The sequence below is a fragment of the Herpailurus yagouaroundi genome, unplaced genomic scaffold (genome assembly GCF_014898765.1).
Source record: "Herpailurus yagouaroundi ecotype Mexico unplaced genomic scaffold, PumYag 198, whole genome shotgun sequence".
NCBI lineage: Eukaryota > Metazoa > Chordata > Mammalia > Carnivora > Felidae > Herpailurus > Herpailurus yagouaroundi.
The window spans coordinates 22,759,728-22,782,081 of NW_024412429.1; the positions used below are offsets into that span (position 1 = coordinate 22,759,728).

Here is a 22,354-nt window from a genome sequence, read left to right on the forward strand (position 1 = left end):
AATGCTTAACCGACTGAGCCACCCAGCCGCCCCCCAATAATTCAATTTTTAATTGGCATGCAAATTTTTACGAATATATGTGTTATAAAAAAAAAAAAAACCAGATCACATAAATCCATTACAGAGAAATAAACAGAACACCTGTAAAGCGGTGGTGGGGGGCTGTGGGGGAGGGAGGGCAGGTAGTCAGACTATATGATCACATTCAGGTCTCTTCTGGTTTCAGCAGAAAAATAAACTGAAACCGAGGGGGTACTGGGAGTTACAAGAGTAGGATTATTGCAATCTTCCACAGCACCAGTAAAAACTGGATTCCTAGTCTAAGTTAAATCTTCTAAAAATTGAGTTTCTATCTTCTCTAGGTTATGTCTACTGTGATCCCAAAGCAGACACAAGGTGCCCATCGTGGCTCTTTCCAGCATCTGTTCTGGGCATAAAACTTCAACTAAGTCTCTTTAAGGACAGAATAAATGATTCTAATGCGTTTCTCCTGTCCCAGAAAATAAAGCTAAGAAAGAAACCCAAACATAGCCCTTTGGAATGATTCAGACTTCTGTAGGAAAAAAAAAAAAAAAAAAAAAAAAGACTTAATTTTAGAAATGTTCGTTAGATGGTGTTAGGCTCAACTGTATTTAAAAAAACTTGTAGGGCTGCCTGGGTGGCTCAGTTGGTTAAATGTTCGACTTCAGATCACGTCACGATCCCACCACTCGTGGGTTTGAGCCCAGCGTGGGGCTCTGTGCTGACAGCTCAGAGCCCGGGAGCCTGCTTTGGATTCTCTGCCCCTCCCCGACTCACATTCTGTCTCTTTCTGTCAAAAATAAACATTAAAAAAACTTAAAAAAACTTTTAATTGTGGTAAAATACACATAAAAATATGCTGAATTGCATTTTGCCCACCTACCTTGTAAACTGTCGACTCTCTTCATGAACTTCCATTTCTGTGCTTTTAAATTCATTTAGTTCCTTCCTTATTGCTGCCTAAATAGGAAAAAAAAAAAAAAAACAACAGATAAACAGAATTGTACTTAGGTCACATATTTTCTTAGCATAACAGCATCAACAAAGCAGACATTCTTTTAAAAAATGTCTTGCAAAAAGAGATTCCTAATTTCTACTAGGTCTTTACCTGGTAGAGGTACGATAAATGTAGTATCACACTATAGCCAAAAAAAACCCAGGTCACATTTCCTTCAAGTGTCACTGACAAAGAGGAGGGTCAGATGTCCTTCAAGTGTCACTGACAAAGAGGAGGGTCAGATGTCCTTCAAGTGTCACTGACAAAGAGGAGAGGAGAAAGGCCTTTGCTAAACTCATCCTGGGATCTAGTCTGTGAGTCACACATATCCCCCGCCCTCGATGACCACAGGATAGCATAGGTCATAAGACTTTCTCAGAAACCATTATCATTTCCCTATGAAAGTTCTGCATTGCACACCATGTGCAGCGACATGGCCTTGACTAGCTGCCATAGAACTGCTGAGAAGGCAGGTGCTATTTATTCTCAAATTTTGAAAGTTCAGACAAGTAGAATGAAAAGTTTCAGCAGAGCACCTAAAGCCACTCGGAAAACGTGTACTAGAATGTCATTACTATTACTATTTAACAAACACATAACCCATGTCATGTAAATGTTGGGATTTGGAGACATGCTTATGTCTCTCAGGTTGAAATGCTGAACTAATCACAAAAAGGTTAATGTGAGTTATCTATTAACAATAGTGACTAGATCATGGATGGTTTCTGCTTTCAACTTTGTGCTTATCCTTTTTTTTTTTTCACTTTATTTATTTTGAGAGAGAAAGAGAGAGAGAGAGAGAGAGAGAGAGAGAGAATGAGAGAGAGAGAGAAGCCCAGGCAGGCTCCACACTGTCAGCGTGCAGCCCGACATGGGGCTCAAACTCATGAACTGAGAGATCATGACCTGAGCCAAAATCAAAAGTTGGACACTTAACTGACTGAGCCACCCAGGCACCCTAACTTTTGCTTATCTTTATTTCCTAATTTCTCTACAAAGAACTTGTCCCTCTTGTAAATAAAAACTATTAATAAAAATATCTCCATACCCTAACCTCTATGATAAATGGACTCTTCAGCCAAAACACAGAGTGATACTACAAACCACAGAGAGTGATTTGACTGAGAGATAAGAAAATCTACTTTGTGGTTGGAAAATGATGAATTTTAAAAAGGGAAGAGACAGGAGGAAGCCTGGAGGCCTCTCTCTGGCTTTCTCCCATCACTGACTGTCTCTGCAATATGCAAGCTTTCCTCCAACAGGCTTTTCAGTGTTGTATTTAAATCCCGTAGTCATAGAGTGTCTCATCTCCCTACATGCATCCCTCAGCTGCTCTAGTTTCTACAGGGAACCTGTGGCTGGGAACTGTGGAAGTAATTCTTGCTACTGAGTTCTGAAAGGGATGAAGCAAGCAGAAAGATATTTGTGGGCCTGAGTCCCCTGTGGTAAGACCATACATCTTGTCTCACAAGAGAAATCAACACTGAGGGTACTTTGTTGTACTCACTGTAAATACTGGTACCTAAACCAGGAGCTGAAATAGTGAACATACCCTATACAAATTGCCAATTAGCATCTATCGGAAAGACTTCCTTGAAAGGAAGTATTTTAATATAGAGAGTGGCAGAGAATCCCATCTCCATGTTCATTTTCATTTTCTCCTCCAAATTTAAGATTTCAGTAGAGGAAGTACAAAGTGGTACACTTGGTGTCAGAAGTCATGGGTTGTAGTCTTGCCCTTATGCCTTCAATAGCAGTGGCCCTCAGTGAATTATTTTGCTCCAAAACTTGTTTTCCCCTCTGGGGAATGGGAATGGGAATTCCTTACAGTATTACAAGACTCGATTAAGAGCATACATGTGGGGCACCTAGGTGGCTCAGTCAGTTGAGTGTCTGACTTCTGATTTCAGCTCAGGTCATGATCCCAGGGATGTGGGATCAAGTCCTACGTCAAGCTCCATACTGAGCGTGGAGGCTGCTTAAGATTCTCTCTCTCTTTTTCCCTTTCTCTCTCCCTCCGTCCTTCTCTGCTCATGCTCTCTCTAAAATTAAAAAAAAAAAAAAAGAAAACAAAAAGTTCTGTCTTCATGGAGTTTATACTTGTAGAATATACTTAAAATTATATACTTAAAAAAAGAGCATATGTTAAAGTGCTTTGCACACTAAGTATTCAATAAAATGTCATTATTGTGAAACTTCTGAAAGATGAACTAAATTTTAGTTTATGAATGTGACTAACAGTTCTTTCACTGTTATTTGGAGAGTCTACTATGTGCAAGATAATGTCACTGAACGAGACTAAAAGACAAATAAGGCAACGTTCTTACTCTCAATAGTAGGTTGGCTACTGATCTAAGAGTCTGGCAAAAGTCAGTGAAAGCATTCTTTTAGAATCAATTGGGATATAGAATCTACAAAAAAGAGTACCATATGGTTTATTTTTAATTGTAAATTGTATGCTACACATCCCTCACATTAGTAACATTTACAATTCACTGATAACCATATACATGTGCATTTTTCCTGAGAAATTCAGTTTGAGACTCTTGGGCATATCCCATATGCACATCTGCAATGTGACTTTGTCATTCCCCCATCAAGAGGTAGAGTCTGTCTCTCCAGCCTTGAATCTGGATGAGTCCTGCAACTACTTTAAGCAACAGAACACAGAGGAGGTGAGGTTGTGCTAGTCTGGGATGTAGCCCTTGACTGGCTTGGCATCTTTTGTCTCCTTCTTCCTGGAAGTCAGCTGCCATGTAAAAAAAAAAAATGTGACCACTCTCAGGAGACCATACTGTGAGAAAGCCAAGGTACAAGAAGAGGCCAGGGAGGATGGGGTGCCATGTGGGTGCCTACAGAGGCCAAGAAGCAACAAGGCACAGATGTGACAGTGAGGGAGCCATCTTGGAAGTGGTGAGCAAAATAAGATGGTTAAGTCACTAAACAGTTGATAACCCGAACACTATCTCATCTTACAAATGATAAAATGGAGGTCTTGAGAGATAGGGTGACTTGCTAGATATCGAACGGATGTTAAAGGGCAAAGATGGGGCTCATACGTAGGCCTTCTTACTTCAAGTCCCGCAGTCTTTCCAATGAAACGAGCATCAGAGCCTAAGTCATCCAGATAATTGCCTCAGGTCTCTATGTTGTGTGGGCTGGTTTGTAATTAGGAATAATGAGTCAGTTATAGGCAATGAATATGATGTGAAATTCTAGGGACTGATTATTTGGAAATATGTTATCAGCAAGACATGACTACAGTCAATTAAAGAAATGCAATACTCCTTTCAAAAATTCACTGCAGGACTGGGGCGCCTGGGTGGCGCAGTCGGTTAAGCGTCCGACTTCAGCCAGGTCACGATCTCGCGGTCTGAGTTCGAGCCCCGCGTCAGGCTCTGGGCTGATGGCTCAGAGCCTGGAGCCTGTTTCCGATTCTGTGTCTCCCTCTCTCTCTGCCCCTTCCCCGTTCATGCTCTGTCTCTCTCTGTCCCAAAAATAAATAAACGTTGAAAAAAAATAAAAAAAAAAAATTCACTGCAGGACTAACACAATTATATTCCAAGAATTGCTTCCTCTTACTATTTAGAGAAGGTTATGAGAGGAAAAGAGTGATTAAAGATGCTTTGTGTTCAGAAAATACAAGTACAATAATCTTAACTCCTTTCTATGCAAATGAGGCCAGAATTTAGGCCTAATGACTTCTCTCATAAATGTAAATGGAACTGATTGTGTAGAAAGCTACAGGATAAAACAGCTAGGCTGCTGTAGTGAGATTGGAGCCTGAATGGTGCTGAGCTGGACCCAACACTGGTAAGTCACTGAGCCAAAACCAGGTATTTCTAAGACTGGAACAAAACAAACCCCAGGAGATAGCACTGAGAGCAAATACACAGCATTTTTTGGTACCATGAGACTAATAGAGAGGAAAGAGGAAACAAAAACGACTGAAATGAAGTTTAAAATTGACTAGTGAGGACCAGCGATGGAAGGTCTGTTTAATCTCTTCCAGTCAGCTCCGGGGCATCCTGGCCAGGAGCATCAGGTAATTTTTGAAAATATGGGCCCTGCTGCCTTCTCAAATAGCATGAGCGGTGAAGCCAGGATTAACTAGAGCTCCCATCATTTGATGTCTTCTGCTTATTTCTTTGGTAAAAATCTGATGTGGAACAAGGAAGGAATTTCTTGACTACTCATCAAGCTCGATGCTATGCAGAGGTAAGTGTACTCTTCTTTGCTGCCAGGACAACCAGGAACAGGCCAAGAATATCTCGGCAGAGAATCAAAATCTCAGTCTTTCCTGTGACCTGTTTAGACAGTGCATTCCTGGAAGGGTAGTATGTTCATCTTTATGTCCCCGTTATCTAGGACAGTTCTATTTTATTCTCTTATTTTATTATTTTAAGGTTATTTATTTATTTTAAGAGAGAGAGAAAAAGAGAGAGCACTGTCAGTGCAGAGCCCTATATGGGGTGCAAACTCACGAACCATGGGATCATGACCTTAGCGGAAAACAAGAGTCAGATGCTTAACCAACTGAGCCACCCAGATGCCCCTTTCTTCTTCTTTTTAAGTTTATTTATTTATTTTGAGAGAGAGAAAGCATGTGAGCAGGGTGAGGCAGAGAGAGAAGGAAAGAGAATCCCAAGCAGGCTCCTCACTGTCAGCACAGAGTCCGTTGCAGGGTTCAATCTCACAAACCATGAGATCATGACCTGAGCCAAAATCAAAAGTCAGGCATTTAACCTACCGAGCCACCCATGCACCCCCTAGGACAGTTAATTATTACAAGGGTTTTAATATATAAGTAATTACTGAGTAACTTCTAGGGCAAACCATGTACTATCTGCATTTTCAATTCTCTTTCACTGGATAATTTCATTCATCCATTCATTCACTCATTCATTCATTTATATTTTTTAAGACAGAGACAGAAAGAGAGACTCTCAAGCAGGCTCCATACTCAGCACAGAGCCTGACACAGGGCTCAATTCCACAACCCTGGGATCATGACCAAGAGTCCAACACTCAACTGACTGTGCCACCTAGGTGCCCCTTCACTGGATAATTTTCAACTAGACTGTAAACTGAGGTTTCAAAGCATAATGAAAACATCACCAATGGGGAACAAAGCTTAGATTATCAAGCCTGCCCATGAATGTAACACTGGTAAGCGCTACCATTTATTGATGAGCTAGAACTTCATGAATACATTACCTAATTCTCAAGATGGATATAATTGGCTCTACAAGTAAGGAAACTCAAGTTAAATGATTTAGCCAAGGTCAAACATCTCCCAAGTGGCCAAGTCAGAAATCAAACCCTTAAAAGCCCAGCTCTAAAGCCTGTCCTCTCCTCTGTACCATGGAGCTTCATAGCCTACCCCAGGGAGATGGCAACTGTCAGGTTAACCTTGATCTTCAGGCCAAGTTGATGGCCTTCTCTGGCTCTGCCTATTCTGTCATCTTAAGGCTCATTTATCCACTTCAGCACAGATACAGATAGACATCATCTGTATCTTTATGTTTGTGTATCTGTTTCTAGTACTGTACTCAAGTACATGTATTTTAAAATTGAAAATTGTATTTTATTTTTTTTAATTTTTTTAAATGTTTATTTATTTTTGAGAGAGAGAGAGAGAGAGAGAGAGAGAGAGAGAGAGAAGGAGAGAGAAAATGAGTAGGGGAGGGACACAGAGAGAGGGAGACATAGAATCTGAAGCAGACTTCAGGTTCTGAGCTGTCAGCACAGAACGTGACACAGGAGCTCGAACTCACAAGCTGTGAGATCATGACCTGAGCTTAAGTCGGACACTTAACCGACTGAGCCACCCAGGTGCCCTGAAAGTTGTATTTTAAAGGTGAATTAAGCTCAAATTCACAATTAATAAGGCATTTCTCCCACCACTTCTCTTTCCCAATTTGAGCAATTTAATAAGGCTACCGGATTTATGAGATTCTCTACAGCATTCTCCACAGTGTTTTCACAGAATGAGATTTGATTGGTTATTGACTGCCTCCCGACCCCTTCTCTTTACACACTTGAACTTCAAAGATTTTTTTAAATGCAAAGTCGTATCTTAGTGGGGCCAAGAAATAGTAGGAGGAGAAGAGACAGAAGGATGGCCTCTTTTAGGAGGCAGGAAGTCCAGTGTTTATTTTGAGAGCAGAGGTGGAAATACTTGATTCCAATATTTGTTTTTCTTTAAATGGGATTTATAGTTCAAAAGTGAAAAAGTAAAACTCTTTTTTTTTTATTTTTTATTTTTTTTTTTTAAAGTTTTTTTTTTTTTCAACTTTTTTAATTTATTTTTTTGGGGACAGAGAGAGACAGAGCATGAATGGGGGGAGGGGCAGAGAGAGAGGGAGACACAGAATCGGAAACAGGCTCCAGGCTCTGAGCCATCAGCCCAGAGCCCGACGCGGGGCTCGAACTCACGGACCGCGAGATCGTGACCTGGCTGAAGTCGGACGCTTAACCGACTGCGCCACCCAGGCGCCCCAGTAAAACTCTTTTTTACCATGAAAGTTAAATTACAGATTATTATACCTAACTGGTATAAAATACATTACTTATAGAATAAAGTATATACTCGTTGAATAAAATACATGGTCTTTAACCTATCATTATATATCATGAAGAGTTTTATTTTAAGGTAAAAAGCAACACAAATCCAGAAATGCTTGTTACAATAATGATGTTTAGCACGTATTATTTTCATTCTAAGATGACAAACACACTAAGACCATTAATAGTATCTCTGGGCAATAACTACCATTTCATTATATTCCTCTTTTAACATGTAGAGAAAATAAATAACTATTTTTTTTCAGTGTTAGGTAGGTAGAAAATAATATTTTTAGAAGTTCTTAAAAGTACCATGCACTGATATGCATTATAATTGTTGTTTCTTCTTTTTATATTTTTGAATATTCTGATTTTTGCTGACAAACATGAGTCATTTGTGTATACACAATATACTATACATTAATGGCATTTTAAATTGTTGTGTTTTTCTATCTTCTATCTTTAAAAAGCATGGAACATTTTTTTAATCTAAAAGAAATGATTCTTATTTTTCGTCAAGGAAAAATATTTTACAATATAAATCCAGTTCTAAAAATGCTGTCCTTTAGAGCTTCACAAGTGTCAGGAGAAATGGGAGAGGCAATGTCACAGGAAAAATAATGAGTCTCACATGTGAGGAGGGAGGGGTTCTGGCTGAGCTCTGGGGCTCAGAGTTTGCTCTGCAGGGGAGATGCCAGTCATGTGCCTTTAAAGTGCTCTTAAACAGACACTAGGCTTGCAGAAGAAAAACTGACCAAGTAGATCTCCCCTGCAGCCTAGAAATCCGGCACAAAAATCTATTTTTGTTTCAACACAAAATTAAAAAGAAAAATCCTCTTATTATAACTAGAGATGAAGGAGTTTAGCCTTCCAACAACAGACATGAGTTAGAAATGACTATTTCTAGGGTATGGAAAATTTAATCATTTAGACTCCCGCTGCTTCCATACTTTGTACCTGCTGTGATCTTTACTCATTTCCCAGGCCACTGCCTACCTGCCTTTGTGAAATTCAGCATTTGAATATCAAGCCAGCTGGGAACGGAGGATGTGGCAATTACATTTGTAAAAGATGGCAGCAATAACACCTCCAGCCCACATGTTCTTCTGCAATATGACCTTGCCAATCCCTCATTGAGAGGTAGAGCGAATTCCCCTCGCTCTGAAGCGGGGCTGATCTTATGACCTACTTATAAGTAATAGAATGTGGAGGAATAAGGCTGGGTGTCTTCTAAAGTAGGGTTAGATAAAGCCATACAGCTTTTACCTTGTTCTCTTGGGCCACTGGCTCTGGAAAAAGCCAGCTACCGTGTAATAAGTGTGACAAGTCTGAGGCCACTATGCAGAAGAGGCCATGTGTAGGTGCTTTGGTGGATAACCTCAACTGAGCCCAGCTTCTGAGCCATCCTCTCTAAGATAACAGACATGTAAAGAAGCCATCTGGGACCCTCCAGAGCAACGTATCTGTCAGTTGAGTAACACTGAGTAACCAGAGTCAACCTCATGAAAAGCAGAAGAATTGCATAGCTGAGTCCTGACTAAATCCCCAACCCACAAAATCTGTAAGATGGAATAACATAGTTGTGATTTTCAGTCACTAAGTTTTGGGAAGTTCACTGCACGGAAATAGTGACTGGAGCAGGGACAACTGAGAGTCACTAAATAAGAGGTGAGTGACCAAAAGCCCACAACTAGGGGAGGAGGATGTAAGAAAACTTATACAACAGTGTACACAATTTCTTTCATTTTTTTAAAGATTTTTTTAAAAAGTTTATTTATTTCTTTTAGTACTCTCTACATCCAACATGGGGCTTGAACTCATGACCCTGAGATCAAGAGAAGCAAGCTCAGGGCACCTGGATGGCTCAGTTAGTTAAACGTCTGACTCCAGCTCAGGTCATGATCTCACAGTTTGTGAGTTCAAGCCCTGCATCGGGCTCCACGTTGACAGGGCAAAGCCTGCTCGGGATTCTCTCTCTTTCTGCCCTCTTGCTGCCCGTTCTGTGTGCATTCTCTCTCTCTCAAAATAAATAAAAAACTTAAAAAAAAAAAAAAGAGTTGCATGCTCTTCTGACTGAGCCAGCCAGGCACCTCTATACTATTCTTACAAAACGACATACCTTGACTAGCCCTTCTACTGAAAAACCAAGTAAAATGCTGTATATAACATTAAAAAATTATCTTAAGTGTACTAATTAGCTGGTAAGAAAGTAAAAAATACTTCGATGGAAAATAATAAATGAAGATGAAGCGCAGAGAAATGGGGTAAGGAGAGCACTGAAATTGCCTTTGACCTTGAGGGCATTTGCTATGTGATGACTCCAAGCGATCATCTTCATAGCTTAGTGAGATACTGAAGACCAGAGACAAAACCTGCCCAAGGTGGAAAGTCTAATACATGATCCTCCTGCCATTGAGAGGGACCCTTATGGTATAGCCTCAGTGAAGGCTATGCTAGAATGTCTGATCCCAGAGAACCGCACAGAAAGTGTCATGCTGATGAAATCTATCCTAAATATATGAATCCATAGGTAGCCCTCACATGGGTTTACAGTGTGAATTCACTGAACTAAGGTGGTCTAACACAACTCACCTTTATGTTAAAATAATATTGGATAAAATAGTCTTTACAACAGAAAGCATTTCTTGAATAGAGTCTCATAATAAAGGCTTCATCAGGAAAATGTAATTATTCTAAACATATATATCTATTAACACAGTCTCAGAATATAGGAAGTAAAATTGATAGAATTATAAAGAGAAGGGAAGATCCAAATATGTATTGGGAGAGATAACATATTCCTCTCTTGGTATAGGATAGACTAGGCAGAAAAAAAAAAAAAAAAAAGCAAGGATAAAAAAGCCAAGGGTACAGAAATCTGAATGAGACCAACAAGATTTAGTTTCAGACATATTTTAAATGCCATACCCCCAAACTGAACACACAGTTTTCAAGGATATATGGAACATTTTATAATTACTGACCATATACTTTTAAAATCCCAGTATTTAAGGCCACACCTCAGACCAATTAAATCAGGATCTTTGGAGGTGGGTCCCAGGGATCAGCATTCTTATAGCTCCTCTGGGTGAGTGTAATGTGTAACCAAGGTTGGGAACCACTGACATACAGCGCCATATATAGCTTTCGGTGCTTATATCAGAAAAAAAGGAAAGAAAAAGGTTAATGATTTAGAGTCCATCTTAAGTTAGAAAAGAACAGCCAGATAAAGGCAAGAAACTTAGAAGAAAGAAGATAAAGAGCAAACAGCAACATAGAAAACATACTAGAGATGATCTGCTCTACAGAGTTAAAGGTATATCTTATATCTTCTAAAGACATCAGCTCTAGGTAAATGAACTTAAATGTGAAAAGCAAAACTATACATGTTTTAGAAAACAGTATAGCAGAATACATTTTGGATTTTGGTATGGGAAGAATTTTTTCAAAGAAGCAAAATCACAAGCCATAAAGAAAAAGTGGATAAATTCACTGTATTAAAGGTAAGAATCTCTTTTGTCAAAACATACCATAAAGAGAATACAATGTTATAAGTCGGGAGAAGATAAATATGTATTTACAATATAGATAACTGAAATATAGGAAGGACTCCTATGAATCAACAAGAAATTGATAACCCAAAAGAAAATAGACAAAAGACAGGCACAAAAGTAGAATCCGTATGCAGAATAGGTATGACAATATGCTCAACCTCATTAGTAATTAATGAGAGGCAAAGTATAAGTGCAATGAGATATTATTTCATAACCACTAGGTTGTCAAGTAAAAAAAACAACAAAAAAGGAACAAAAAGCCTGACCATCACATGTTGCCATGGGAAGTTTTAACCTTTGCTGGTGGGAGGGTAAACCAGAGCAACTATTTTGGGAAGCTATTGCCACTGCCTAATTTAGCCGAACATTCCTACATTCTAGGACCCAGCAATCCCATTGTAAGGATCTAGCATATAAGGAATATATGCTAGAAAAAAGTCCTGGATCCGTGTCCCTGAAGATGATACACGAATCTTCATAGTATATAGCTTGCGAATGTAAAATCTAGAAACTAAGTAATCAACAACTAAATGGATAATTACTTTGTGACTGATACATATGACAAAGTATTATATTTCAGTGAAAAAGAGAAATGATGGCCTAGTGCATTAACCCAGATTCTTTGGTGTTGACTGAATGATGCAACACCCAGAAGTACAGCATATGACGTACTTAGCCTCCAAAACTGGCAAAACTAACAAATATACAGCTATTGTTTAGAGGTATAAATAAGGTGGTTAAACTCCTAAAAAGGAAAGAAAGGAAATAATTAAGACAAAAGTCAGGGTGGTGGCTATTCCTTTTTTTTTTTTTTAATTTTTTAATGTTTATTTATTTTTGGGGTGGGGTATAAAGGGCAGAGAAAGAGGGAGACACAGAATCTGAAGCAGGCTCCAGGCTCTGAGCTGTCAGCACAGAGCCCGACACGGGGCTTGAACCCACAAACTGTGAGATCATGACCTGAGCTGAAGGCAGATGCTCAACCAATTGAGCCATCCAGGTGCCCTGGTGGTTATTCCTTATGGAAGGGAGAGAAATGCAATTGGGAAGGAGCACACAGAGCTCTTTTCAGGTACTGGTAATATTCAGGGATTAATAAAACAGGTCTCTTCCTTTTATTAGTTAAATGGTACATTTGTTTCACACATTCTTCACCATGTGATATAATTCACAACTAAAAAAAATAAAAAACCAAAATGCCAGAAGAATGTATACGACCAGAACTGAGAAAGGGTTAGGGTTGAGAAAGAAATGTTATCTGTTGTTAACACTCACCCTAAAGACTGCACCTGACCTCAAACCTCGTGTTTCTTTGTGAGGTATCAGACGACACATGAGGTCATAAGTGAAGTCTACTGCTGCTGAACAGAGAGGGGAAAGTGCAGGAAGGAAGGCAAATAAAGCAGTGGAAACCACTCAGAATTACGTGTGAGGCAGTAAAGGGAAGAGCAAAGGGCTGCTGGTTGAGGGCTGTGGTTAGGATAAAACACACTCAATAGTCTTAGCTGTGTTTCACATCAGCCCAAGAGGGGCTCCCAGGGGGAGACATGTTTTTCACACCCCATGACAACTTGCCGGAGACCTGGATGTGAGGAGTAGGCAGTAGGCAAATGGCAGGCTCCCTCTGTCCACACCGTGCTTAATGAGATACCTTCAAGGCTCACCTCAAGGGTGGGAGGGGCTTGCCCCCAAATCTTCCCACCTTTCCCCTTACCCTCTCTCAGGACTCCATGCACTCTGCACTCACAGCACTTGTGTCCATGAGTATACCCTCTGACTAGAACACAAGGCTCTCAAGGCCAGGCATTCTTCTTCTTGGTAACCTAGGGAATAGCACAGGGCTGGACTTTACACAGGGAGCCTTAGGGGTGAGGGCAAGAAACCACAGTAAGTAGTTTACAGGCAATTCTTTGTAACCCATAACCTTGACATTTCCTTCAAGAAACAAGGCACTGATTAGCAGTGAGCTTGACACGGACCTGAGTACCAATCTTCTTCATCCCCTGGTGGCTTCCCTCAACCTGAGTGATTTTACCTGCCTTGGAGAAGCCTCTACCTTTAGGGCGTTCCTCAGCCTGTGCTCTCCATCCCAGCCGCAAGGGTCTCCTCCTTGCCTTTTCTACAAACATACATTCTCCTGCTGCTCCATTGATTATGCCCTACTATATCAGTTACTGGCCTTTTCTCCTATGTATTCAACCTTTCTTTTTCTTTTGGCCCCTTCTTTGTGGCATAAAAGATTGCTCAGGTATTTCTCGTATATGTAAAAGCTTGCAGCCTCCACAATCATCACCGCTCCACTGATTACCTCCTTCTATGGCTTCTCCTTCATAGCCAAGATTCTTGAGGTTTTATTTTATTTTCCTTTTCTCTACTAGTCAGGCTTCCACCCACCAGACTGCTAAAACGTCCCCTCTAGCCACATGACTAACCACTTGTGACCTGACCTTCTCCTTCCTAGGCTATTGGGCTACGTCTTCTCCTCTTTCCCTACCTCACAGACATTTCTTCTTCATGTTCGACTGCCTCTTCACCAATGTTGGGTCCCTTGGGTGCTATTCTTCGCCTCCCTCTACTCTATTCTCATTCCAAACATCCTTCCTTTGTGATCATTTTCCTCCCTCATTTTCATTTCTTCTTGTGAGCAGATGATTTCTGATCTAGATCTCTGATACGTGCTTGAATGCAGCAGGTGCTTTACAGAATGAAACCTATTAAAAAGCTTCAGCACGGCATATAATTAAAATACTGAGCTCTAGCATTAAGACTGAATGTGGCATGAATTTATTTGATACCAAATTTTGCTTAGAGACAAAAATTAGAAATCATTATTTGGGATATTAGGAAAACCCTAAACTGAAGAATTTGAAAACAAAAGGTTAGCAAAATTGTTTGGCTTTGGAACTATATTACTCATAGAATAGTCTTTCTCCATGATGGGACTCACTATACATTTCAAGTTTTTCTGGACTGTGAGCTATGATATTGATTAAGAGTTGGTAAACCATAGCCTGCAGGCGAAATCTGGCCCACCACCTGTTCTTGTAAAAAAAGTTTTATTGGAACACATATACATCCATTCACTTACCTGTTGTCTATGGCTGCTTTCAGACTACGACAGAGCTGAGCTATTGCAACCAAGACTATATGGCCCACAAAGCCTAAAATATTTACTCTCTGGCTGTTTGTAGAAAAAGTGTGTCAGCCTTCATATAGAGCAATACCTTTTTCACTATTACCATATCCCTTGAAAATGATAACTGGTATAAATTATATTTTCTAAGAGTAAGGAAAAATCATGGCTGTGGAACTACCGTGCCCTCAATCCAGGTATGAATGCAGGCAGGTTACACGGTAACTAAGAACTCATTTTTTCTAAGACTTAGCTGAAAGAACTCCATTGCTATTCCTAAATGGATCACTTAAGTGGCTCAAATAACTAAAGGCAGAAAACTTTTGAGTTATGTGGTAATATCTAGCCTCCTGGGACGACTGAGTATGTGTGTGTTTGCGGGGTGAGGCCACACGGATATTGAAGCTTTGAGAAAAGCAATAAAATCATAAATAAAATCACGGCTAAAACCATGAGGATTTCTTGCCTTGTCTGCAGGTGTTAACCTGGCCCAGGGCTTGTCTGCCCGGCGATCGTAGTCAGGAGACTCGGTGACTTCCACATACTCATTAAACCGCAGGATCCTTCGAGCTTGGAGCTCGGCCACTGTAGGTCTCAGGCTGAGCTGCAGGGGGATAGGGAAAAAAGGACAAGTTCAGGAGACCATTTACAGCCTCATGGTGGCAAGTTGTCTATAGAGAACTTCAAAGTTATGGTTAAACAAGGTCACTTTCAGATATCCAAAAGAGAAAAAAAGGCAGCAGCATCTTGGGAGTTTCTAATGAGAACCAGAAAGCAGTGTGCCCTAATTCTGAAACTATAAAAATCATCATTGTTAGATAGGTCACAGGCGTTGGCAGCCATCTGCGTTATGCTATTTTCCCCAACTTGCCTGGCACTGCGATAAAGGCACCTGTCATCCCTGACACAAGGAACACGAAGCCACGCAGACACAATAGCAATCCAGATATAGGATGGCTGGCTTGGAGACTGAATCATCCAGACAAAAGCACTGTAACTTTTCGAAATGAGATCTCTGTTCCTATTATATTAAACCTCTATATTCAGAAATGCACAAAGTTATGACAAAGAAATGGTCCGGTGAAGGGCGTGTCTATGGTGGTCATCTGAGAAAGACTAGAGACCCAGGCCCAGATTTGACATTATCCCGGTGGGAAAAGCTGCTGTGCAGAAATGCACAGGGGCACGGAGTACATTCAGTGAGCCTTAACTGCTTAAAATAGGCTGAGACCTTTAAGACACTTCTAATAACTTGGATTCCTCCTATGGTCTTAGTCAAATTCAAATTTACAGTTATATTTAATCCACCCAGCTCTGTGTATTTGTTCTCCTCTCTTGGTCCTTTCCCAAGCCCAAGAATAAAGAGAGATGGCTCTGAGAGACTAAAGATTGCTGGGCCCTAGCTGACAGGCATGATCTACTCTCTGCTACTAAGGTTCATGCTTCTGTGGCCTCTCTCAGTCTGGAGATGCCATAGACCCAGGCCTCTTTTACCCATGGGGTCCATTTCCAGTATCTTTTTTACCCATAGATGTACTGTGTATACAGCCAGACCATTCATTGTCTAAGTGGTCTTCTTTGGAGAGGTTCCTTATGCATACAACTTCAATTTAAAAAAACTGAGCACCTTGACACACAAAAATGATGTGTTTGTGGAAAACAAACAAACAAACAAACAAACCCCCAAAAAACCTTTCCTGAGCCTCAGTGTCCTCTTGAGTAAAATCAGAGGCTGAAGCAGGTCAATGCTCTAACATTCAAGTCACTTGAGCACTCCTATAAGGGTCTGGGTCTACACTCTGAGTTCACTTGAGCCGGGGTATGGCAACCGTGACTCCTTCTAGCTTCATAAAGCCCTGGTAGGCAATGGACAGAGGGAGGAATGATCTAAATGGTTCCCTTATACTCATATGTTGTTCAATCTATATTGCTAGCTTCTTCCTGCCTCTCCAGGGCATGTGGGGGTAAGGAGGTAGAGAAACCACTGCCTCTGGGGAGTGCCCAAAAGGCAAGGGACCAGAGGCCACATGGGTCAGAAATTCTCCATCCAGTCTTGCCCTTTAGGACTGTGTTATTAGCGCGATGGGATGTTCTGTACCTATGGCAGAGAGCTCTGTAGAGTGGAGGGAAGCGGGAGTCAGGGGGTCAGGCCAGGCTCTGTTGCCTCCCGGTGGGGCCCAAATGGATTGACAAAAGATGAGTGTGTATGGCAGGGGTGAGCATGGACAGTGAGGAGGGGCTATTCTTATTTGTAGCTGGTAACATAACAGCCACCGAATGCCACAAGAGCCATCTCTAGCAATTCAGTTTACAGGAACTCTGTCAGCTTGATCATTACTTGACATGTAGGATCTTTGAAAAAAAAAAAAAGATGAATTAAGGATCTTTTTCCCTAAAAATGAAAACCAAAATCTCTCAAAATAGTCTCCAACTTTTCCATGGGAATGGAGTTTCTTCTGTATGCCTTAGAGTACTTTGCTGTGGACTCCCCAGCCATCTCAGATAAACGTGGGTCAGGTCACACACTTCACTGCAGATGTCATATTTTACTTATCCTGCCTTATCCAGGTGTGAAAGGTATAATCTGAAGAATTACAAGTAAATCTTTATATATTTGTATAAAGATTTATAGTGAAATATAATGAAAGATAAACTCTGATAGTGCTTAAGTTTTCCGAAGACTATTGTTATTCTAACACAGAAAAAGCGATGACCCTGGTGCCAGATTTATGTTTTTATGAGTGGGTGGAAACAACAGTCTGAGTTTTGGAGGTAAGCCATTTGTCAAGTTAGGTAGCCCAGCAGCAGGCAGGTTGGGTAATCAAATTCACTTAATAAATTCCTGACCCAGCTCACACATGGACTAGTGGCAGATCTTCAATTTAATATTTATGTAATATTTCCAAGACTACACAGAAAACGTGAGCATTTTTAAAAACTGTATATTGAAAAAAAAAAATAAAAACAAATAAAAACTGTATATTGAAATGTTAATAATGGTTATCGCTGAATAAAAGACATTTGTGTGGTTTTCTTTTCTTTTTTGTTCCTCTTCGCATTTAAACAAGTATTCACACAGATTACATGCTATATTCGTAATTGGTAAATGTAATTTAAAACTTTTGATTGTTAACTTTTCAAATTAGCATATCATGCAATCGTAAATATAAACATAATCCATATTATATGCATTCCATTGATCTTAATGTCTTTGATTAGGTAGTGAACTAATCGGAGTAATTATTCCTCAGTATCAAATGTAAAGGCAGAGGGCTGATCTGCATTTAAATAATGAAGTATACTCAAAACACACATGATCATTAACAGTCATGTTTTCATCACCTTTCTGCTGAGTCTGCGCTTAAGTTCCATTTTTGCTTCTTGTTCTTCCTCTTCATTCTTTTCTGTTTATGAATGAGGGTGGGGGAGGAAAGGCAGGAAGACTTAGTTACTATAAATGATATTATAATCAGAAAAGTAGATCAGGCCACAACTATTGGACTTAGATAATGATCAAACACTCTGACATAAAAAGCTGTCAAAAGATTTTGCAGAAAGATCGATCATTAATTTATATATTACTTTTTCTCCTTATGGGATCGATTTCCTTACTGACTATAAACCTTTTTGCTTCCTGACTTCATATTGTGTTCTGAAAAAAACTATAATGGTGTCCACACTCTGGTGAAAACCTTTCATTGCTGAACATCTCATGGGCTTATAAGCACAATTTATCAGAAGGCAGATAAAAACTTACTTCTGGATCTGGCCTTCACATAAAGATCTGAGACATATCAAAAGAGCAAATTAGAACCATCTGATGCATGTCTGAGTTGATTTCCATTCAAATCCAACCAAAATACTTGATTTTGTCTGCTTTGGTTTCCACAGTAGCAGAATGCAGTCATTTCTTTGGAGTCTGACTTCAAACCAGAATGTTCTGAATGGGGTTATTATGGTGTACTGTTGATGGAGATGATTTATTTTCTTGTGACTTGACTTTCCAAAGTCTTTTTTTTCTCTAGTGCTTCACCAAATAGTAAAATTTAACGGCCAATTTAATGAATGCTGTCCAACGGATGGGATTAAGAGAAAAATGACCAGGGATTTTAAAGAAATAAATACCCCTTCAGATCTTAATCATTACTTATTTGATGAACTTTTCTCTGTTGCTTCCAATAGCGCATCGTTTGTTTGATACATGAGCATAGATTTTACTTCTTGGACACCAGTGCTTACAAAAGATGATCTCTTAGAAGATGCTGTTACGAATTCTATTGAAGGAACATCACACAATACAAAAAGGCTCAACCAAAACGTTGAAAAAGAAGTCTTCTATGAAAAGATAAATTTATTTTAAAAATTCAAATAGACTTCTTACTACTAAGATTGTTTTTATAATGAATAAAACATCAGTATTCAATATTTGCACCGATTGTATTTGTTAGTTGAACAGGCTAAATTCTCTATTAACTTCCCATATCTGGACAGAGAAAAGTGTCCACATTCTTCCAAAATACTAATTTTAATTCATAAGAAAAGGAATGCTGAGTCTGGTTATTTAGACAAAGAGTAAACATAAGCTGAAATCACCCTGCGAGATAAGAAACAGGCAGTTAGTACACTTTCAGGAAGTGCCTGTGTGTCAAACAAATTTTGTTATAATTCATATTTCTTCCTATGAAAATACTGTGGGTTTTTCTAATTGCTTCACAAAATATACATCCTTTGATATCCTTAAAATATATCCTTAGGGTCAAATATTTACTTTATATGAGTTGGGCAAGGCATGTAGGTTATAAATTATACATAACAGACAAAAGCTAAATTTGTGGTTCATGTGATTCAAAGGAAGGCTTTACAAGGTCAGCCTTTAATGATATTACTAATAAAAAGAAAAATATAATCTTCAAAGCATTTTAGTCAATTCTTCCTATAAAGTGATTGTGCTATATTTTTAAAGGTACTTTTCAAAGACAGAAAAGTGGATATCTAATATGACTCAAAGCCAACAAATGCTTTAATTTTTGTGAGGGAATATTGGATAATTTCATCTTATTAAGCATACTGTACATCTGAGTGATAGCAAGTTACCTATTTAAAAAAAGAAGGGCCAACTGCAGTTGAGGAAGTTAAATAAACAGAATTCTACCATGTGGGAATTCGTTTTTAACATCAGGAGCTGACTTCCTTACATATTTCCATATTTGAAATCATGCTTTTACCTTTTTTATTTTTTTAAGTTTTTTAATGTTAATTTATTTTTTGAGATAGAGACAGAGTGTGAGCAGGGGAGGAGGGAGACAGAGAGAGGGAGACACAGAATCCCAAGCAGGCTCCAGGCTCCGAGCCGTCAGCACAGAGCCCGACGCGGGGCTCGAACCCACAAACCGTGAGATCATGACCTGAGCTGAAGTCAGATGCTTAACCGGCTGGGCTACCCAGGTGCCCCTGAAATTGTGCTTTTAAAGAAGTTAAAGAAGGTAAGAGGTGGAGGGAAGTCAACATGACTGATCTTCTGAATCTTTTTAAATACTCGTAAAATCTCTTACAAAGAATCAAGGTCAAATCTTAGTTTAAAAAAACTCACTGAGTTGAAATGAAATGAAATGAAATGAAATGAAATGAAATGAAATGAAATTTAGTTATTTCTTTTTTGAGAGAGAGAGAGAGAGAGAGAGAGAGAGAGAGAGTGAGTACTGGTGAGCAGGGGGAGGGGAAGAAGGAGAGGGAGAGAGAGAATCTTAAGCAGGCTCCAGGCCCAGTGCAGAGCTGACACAGGGCTTGATCTCACAACTGTGAGGTGAGATCATGACCTGAGCTGAAATCAAGAGTGGGACTGACTCAGCCACCCAGACGCCCCTCACTTTTCTTTTTTAACGTTTTCTTTGTTTCTCTGTTTAGTAAAGGACTAATTATACAGTAGGATGTACACCTTTCTGGTCACTCTAAATAGACTGGAGGGATATTCATGAAGGAAGTGACGTGACTCATTGACAAACCTTGCCTTTAGTAACTCCATCAAAGCAGGGGGGTGGATATTTCAGAGCAGTCACAGGAAGCATTTGCCATAAACACACAAACAACACATGTGGTTAAATAACCATGGGCACTACAGGAAACCTACCCAGCTAGCAAATGTTGCCCAGAGCATTTTAGGGATGAGCTAAAAGGAGAAGACAGAAAAGCACCAAAACATCAGCAACTGGAATATTATATTCCCGAGTCAACGATTCAGATAAACTAAGTTTAAAAAAAGCCAAATATTTGCGGCACCTGGGGGGCTCCGTTGGTTGAGCATCTGACTCTTGATTTTGGCTCAGCTCAGGATCTCACGGTTTGTGAGTTCAAGCCCCACATGGGGCTCTGCACTGACACTGTGGAGTCCACTTGGGATTCTCTCTCTCCTTCTCTCTCTGCCCCACCTCACTCTCTCTCTCTCTTTCAAAATAAACAAATAAACTTAAAGCCAAATATTTTTTGTGGGTTTTACATGGTTTTATATGAAACCATGAAATGAAAATGTATTTATACACTTACTTTGAAATGCATCAAAAAAATAACATGGATCAATGTAAGGACAGATATGTGATAAAGCAAGATGTGACAAAATGTTAATAGTAGATTATAAATAGTACATGTATGGGTGTTTACTATAAAAATTTTCAACTTTTCTCTATATTTAAAAAATTTCATAATAAAATGTTGGGAAAAAATACAGCACTCAATGGCCTAATATACTTTTTCTCTAGAGAATATACAGCTATTGTCATAGCTAATCAGATCTGCATCTCCTATGCCTGCCCTGTAAAAGGTGTTCCATGAGTATCTCTTTTTCTGGTAGGCAAAAGTTGACCTTTCAAGCACCAGAACTTGCTTTCTATTTTAATAATATTAAGGAGTTGGTTCTAAAATGTACAATTAAACCTAACTTTATAGTTTTGCTTTTTGTTTTTTGTTTAAAAAAGCCTAGATGCAGTAAAATAGGAAAGAGATGGAATAAGATGTGTTATGGTGACTGATAAATTAAGGAACAAAATGCGCCCTTGGTCTCCACTGAAAGTGAGATCTGCACTGACTGCCACCTGACTCATGTTTAATAAACTAATGATGAGCTTGGATTTGACAGCTGCTGAATTAGTTTACTCTGTGAATGAATTCCCTAGTCTGTCAAGAAAAGATGACCCAGTTAAAATAAGTGTCCTTAAAAACAAACAAACAAACAAACAAACAAACAAACAAACAAACAAAAATACTGGCGGTGCCTGGGTGGCTCAGTCAGTTAAGCGTCCAACTTCGGCTCAGGTCATGATCTCATGGTCCGTGAGTTCGAGCCCCGCATCGAGCTGTGTGCTGACAGCTCAGAGCCTGGAGCCTGCTTCGGATTCTGTGTCTCCCTCTCTCTGCCCCTCCCCCGCTCATGCTCTGTCTCTCTCTGTCTCAAAAATAAGCAAACGTTCCAAAAAAACAAAAAAAAAAAACAACCACACCATCTCACACACAGACTTTTTTTAAATAGTCAATCATACTGCTTTTGAACAAAAGCTGGACATGAAATAAACACACAAAAAAGAGTCATCTATGTGGAAGAACCCAGAGGCACACAGGGGCTGAACACACTATTGTAAGCTATGCCATTCAGTTCCCTGGGGCCACTCAGTGGATTGCTCTGGATGACCTCTACCCGTTCTCTTTTCTGCTTCCCTTGGCCATACAATATTATGGCAGGAGATCGTAAGCCAGTTATCAGCCTCTCCAGACTGGAAATGTGTCTTTTGTTTCCAGAATAAGCATGGTTGGATAAACTAAGAAGGAAGTAAAAAAAGGACTGGAATCAAATCTGAAGTTGACTTTGGCGTTTCCCTCTTCCCTGAACCTCCAGGAAAATGGGGTATAGAAGCCAAGACAGCACTTAAGATCAATGTGTGATAAATTTCTACATCTATGAAATAGTTCCTCAAATAACCAAACAGCAATGTGGTTTGGCACCATTTGTCTCACAGAAGCAGAAAAGAATTACCCAGAATTCGCTCTTCCTTTTTTTGTGGGGGGGGGGGGGGGGGGGGGGGGGGGGGGGGGGGG

At 39.7% G+C, this 22,354-nt stretch overlaps 1 protein-coding gene across 7 annotated transcripts in view; it reads right to left on the reverse strand.

The window, feature by feature from the left end:
• Positions 1–22,354, reverse strand: part of PHACTR2 (phosphatase and actin regulator 2) — a 194,521-nt gene that overhangs the window by 13,985 nt on the left and 158,182 nt on the right. For 4 of the 7 annotated variants that reach the window (XM_040448987.1, XM_040448983.1, XM_040448982.1 and 1 more), the window contains 3 exons: positions 17,615–17,676; positions 14,739–14,876; positions 905–981 (listed from right to left, as the gene is read on the reverse strand). In XM_040448987.1, the coding sequence (XP_040304921.1) occupies positions 905–981; positions 14,739–14,876; positions 17,615–17,676 (277 nt within the window). Of the gene's footprint in view, positions 1–900; positions 982–14,738; positions 14,877–17,614; positions 17,677–22,354 lie in introns of those variants that run through there. The other 3 variants (XM_040448986.1, XM_040448984.1, XM_040448989.1) reach the window with 1 other exon arrangement.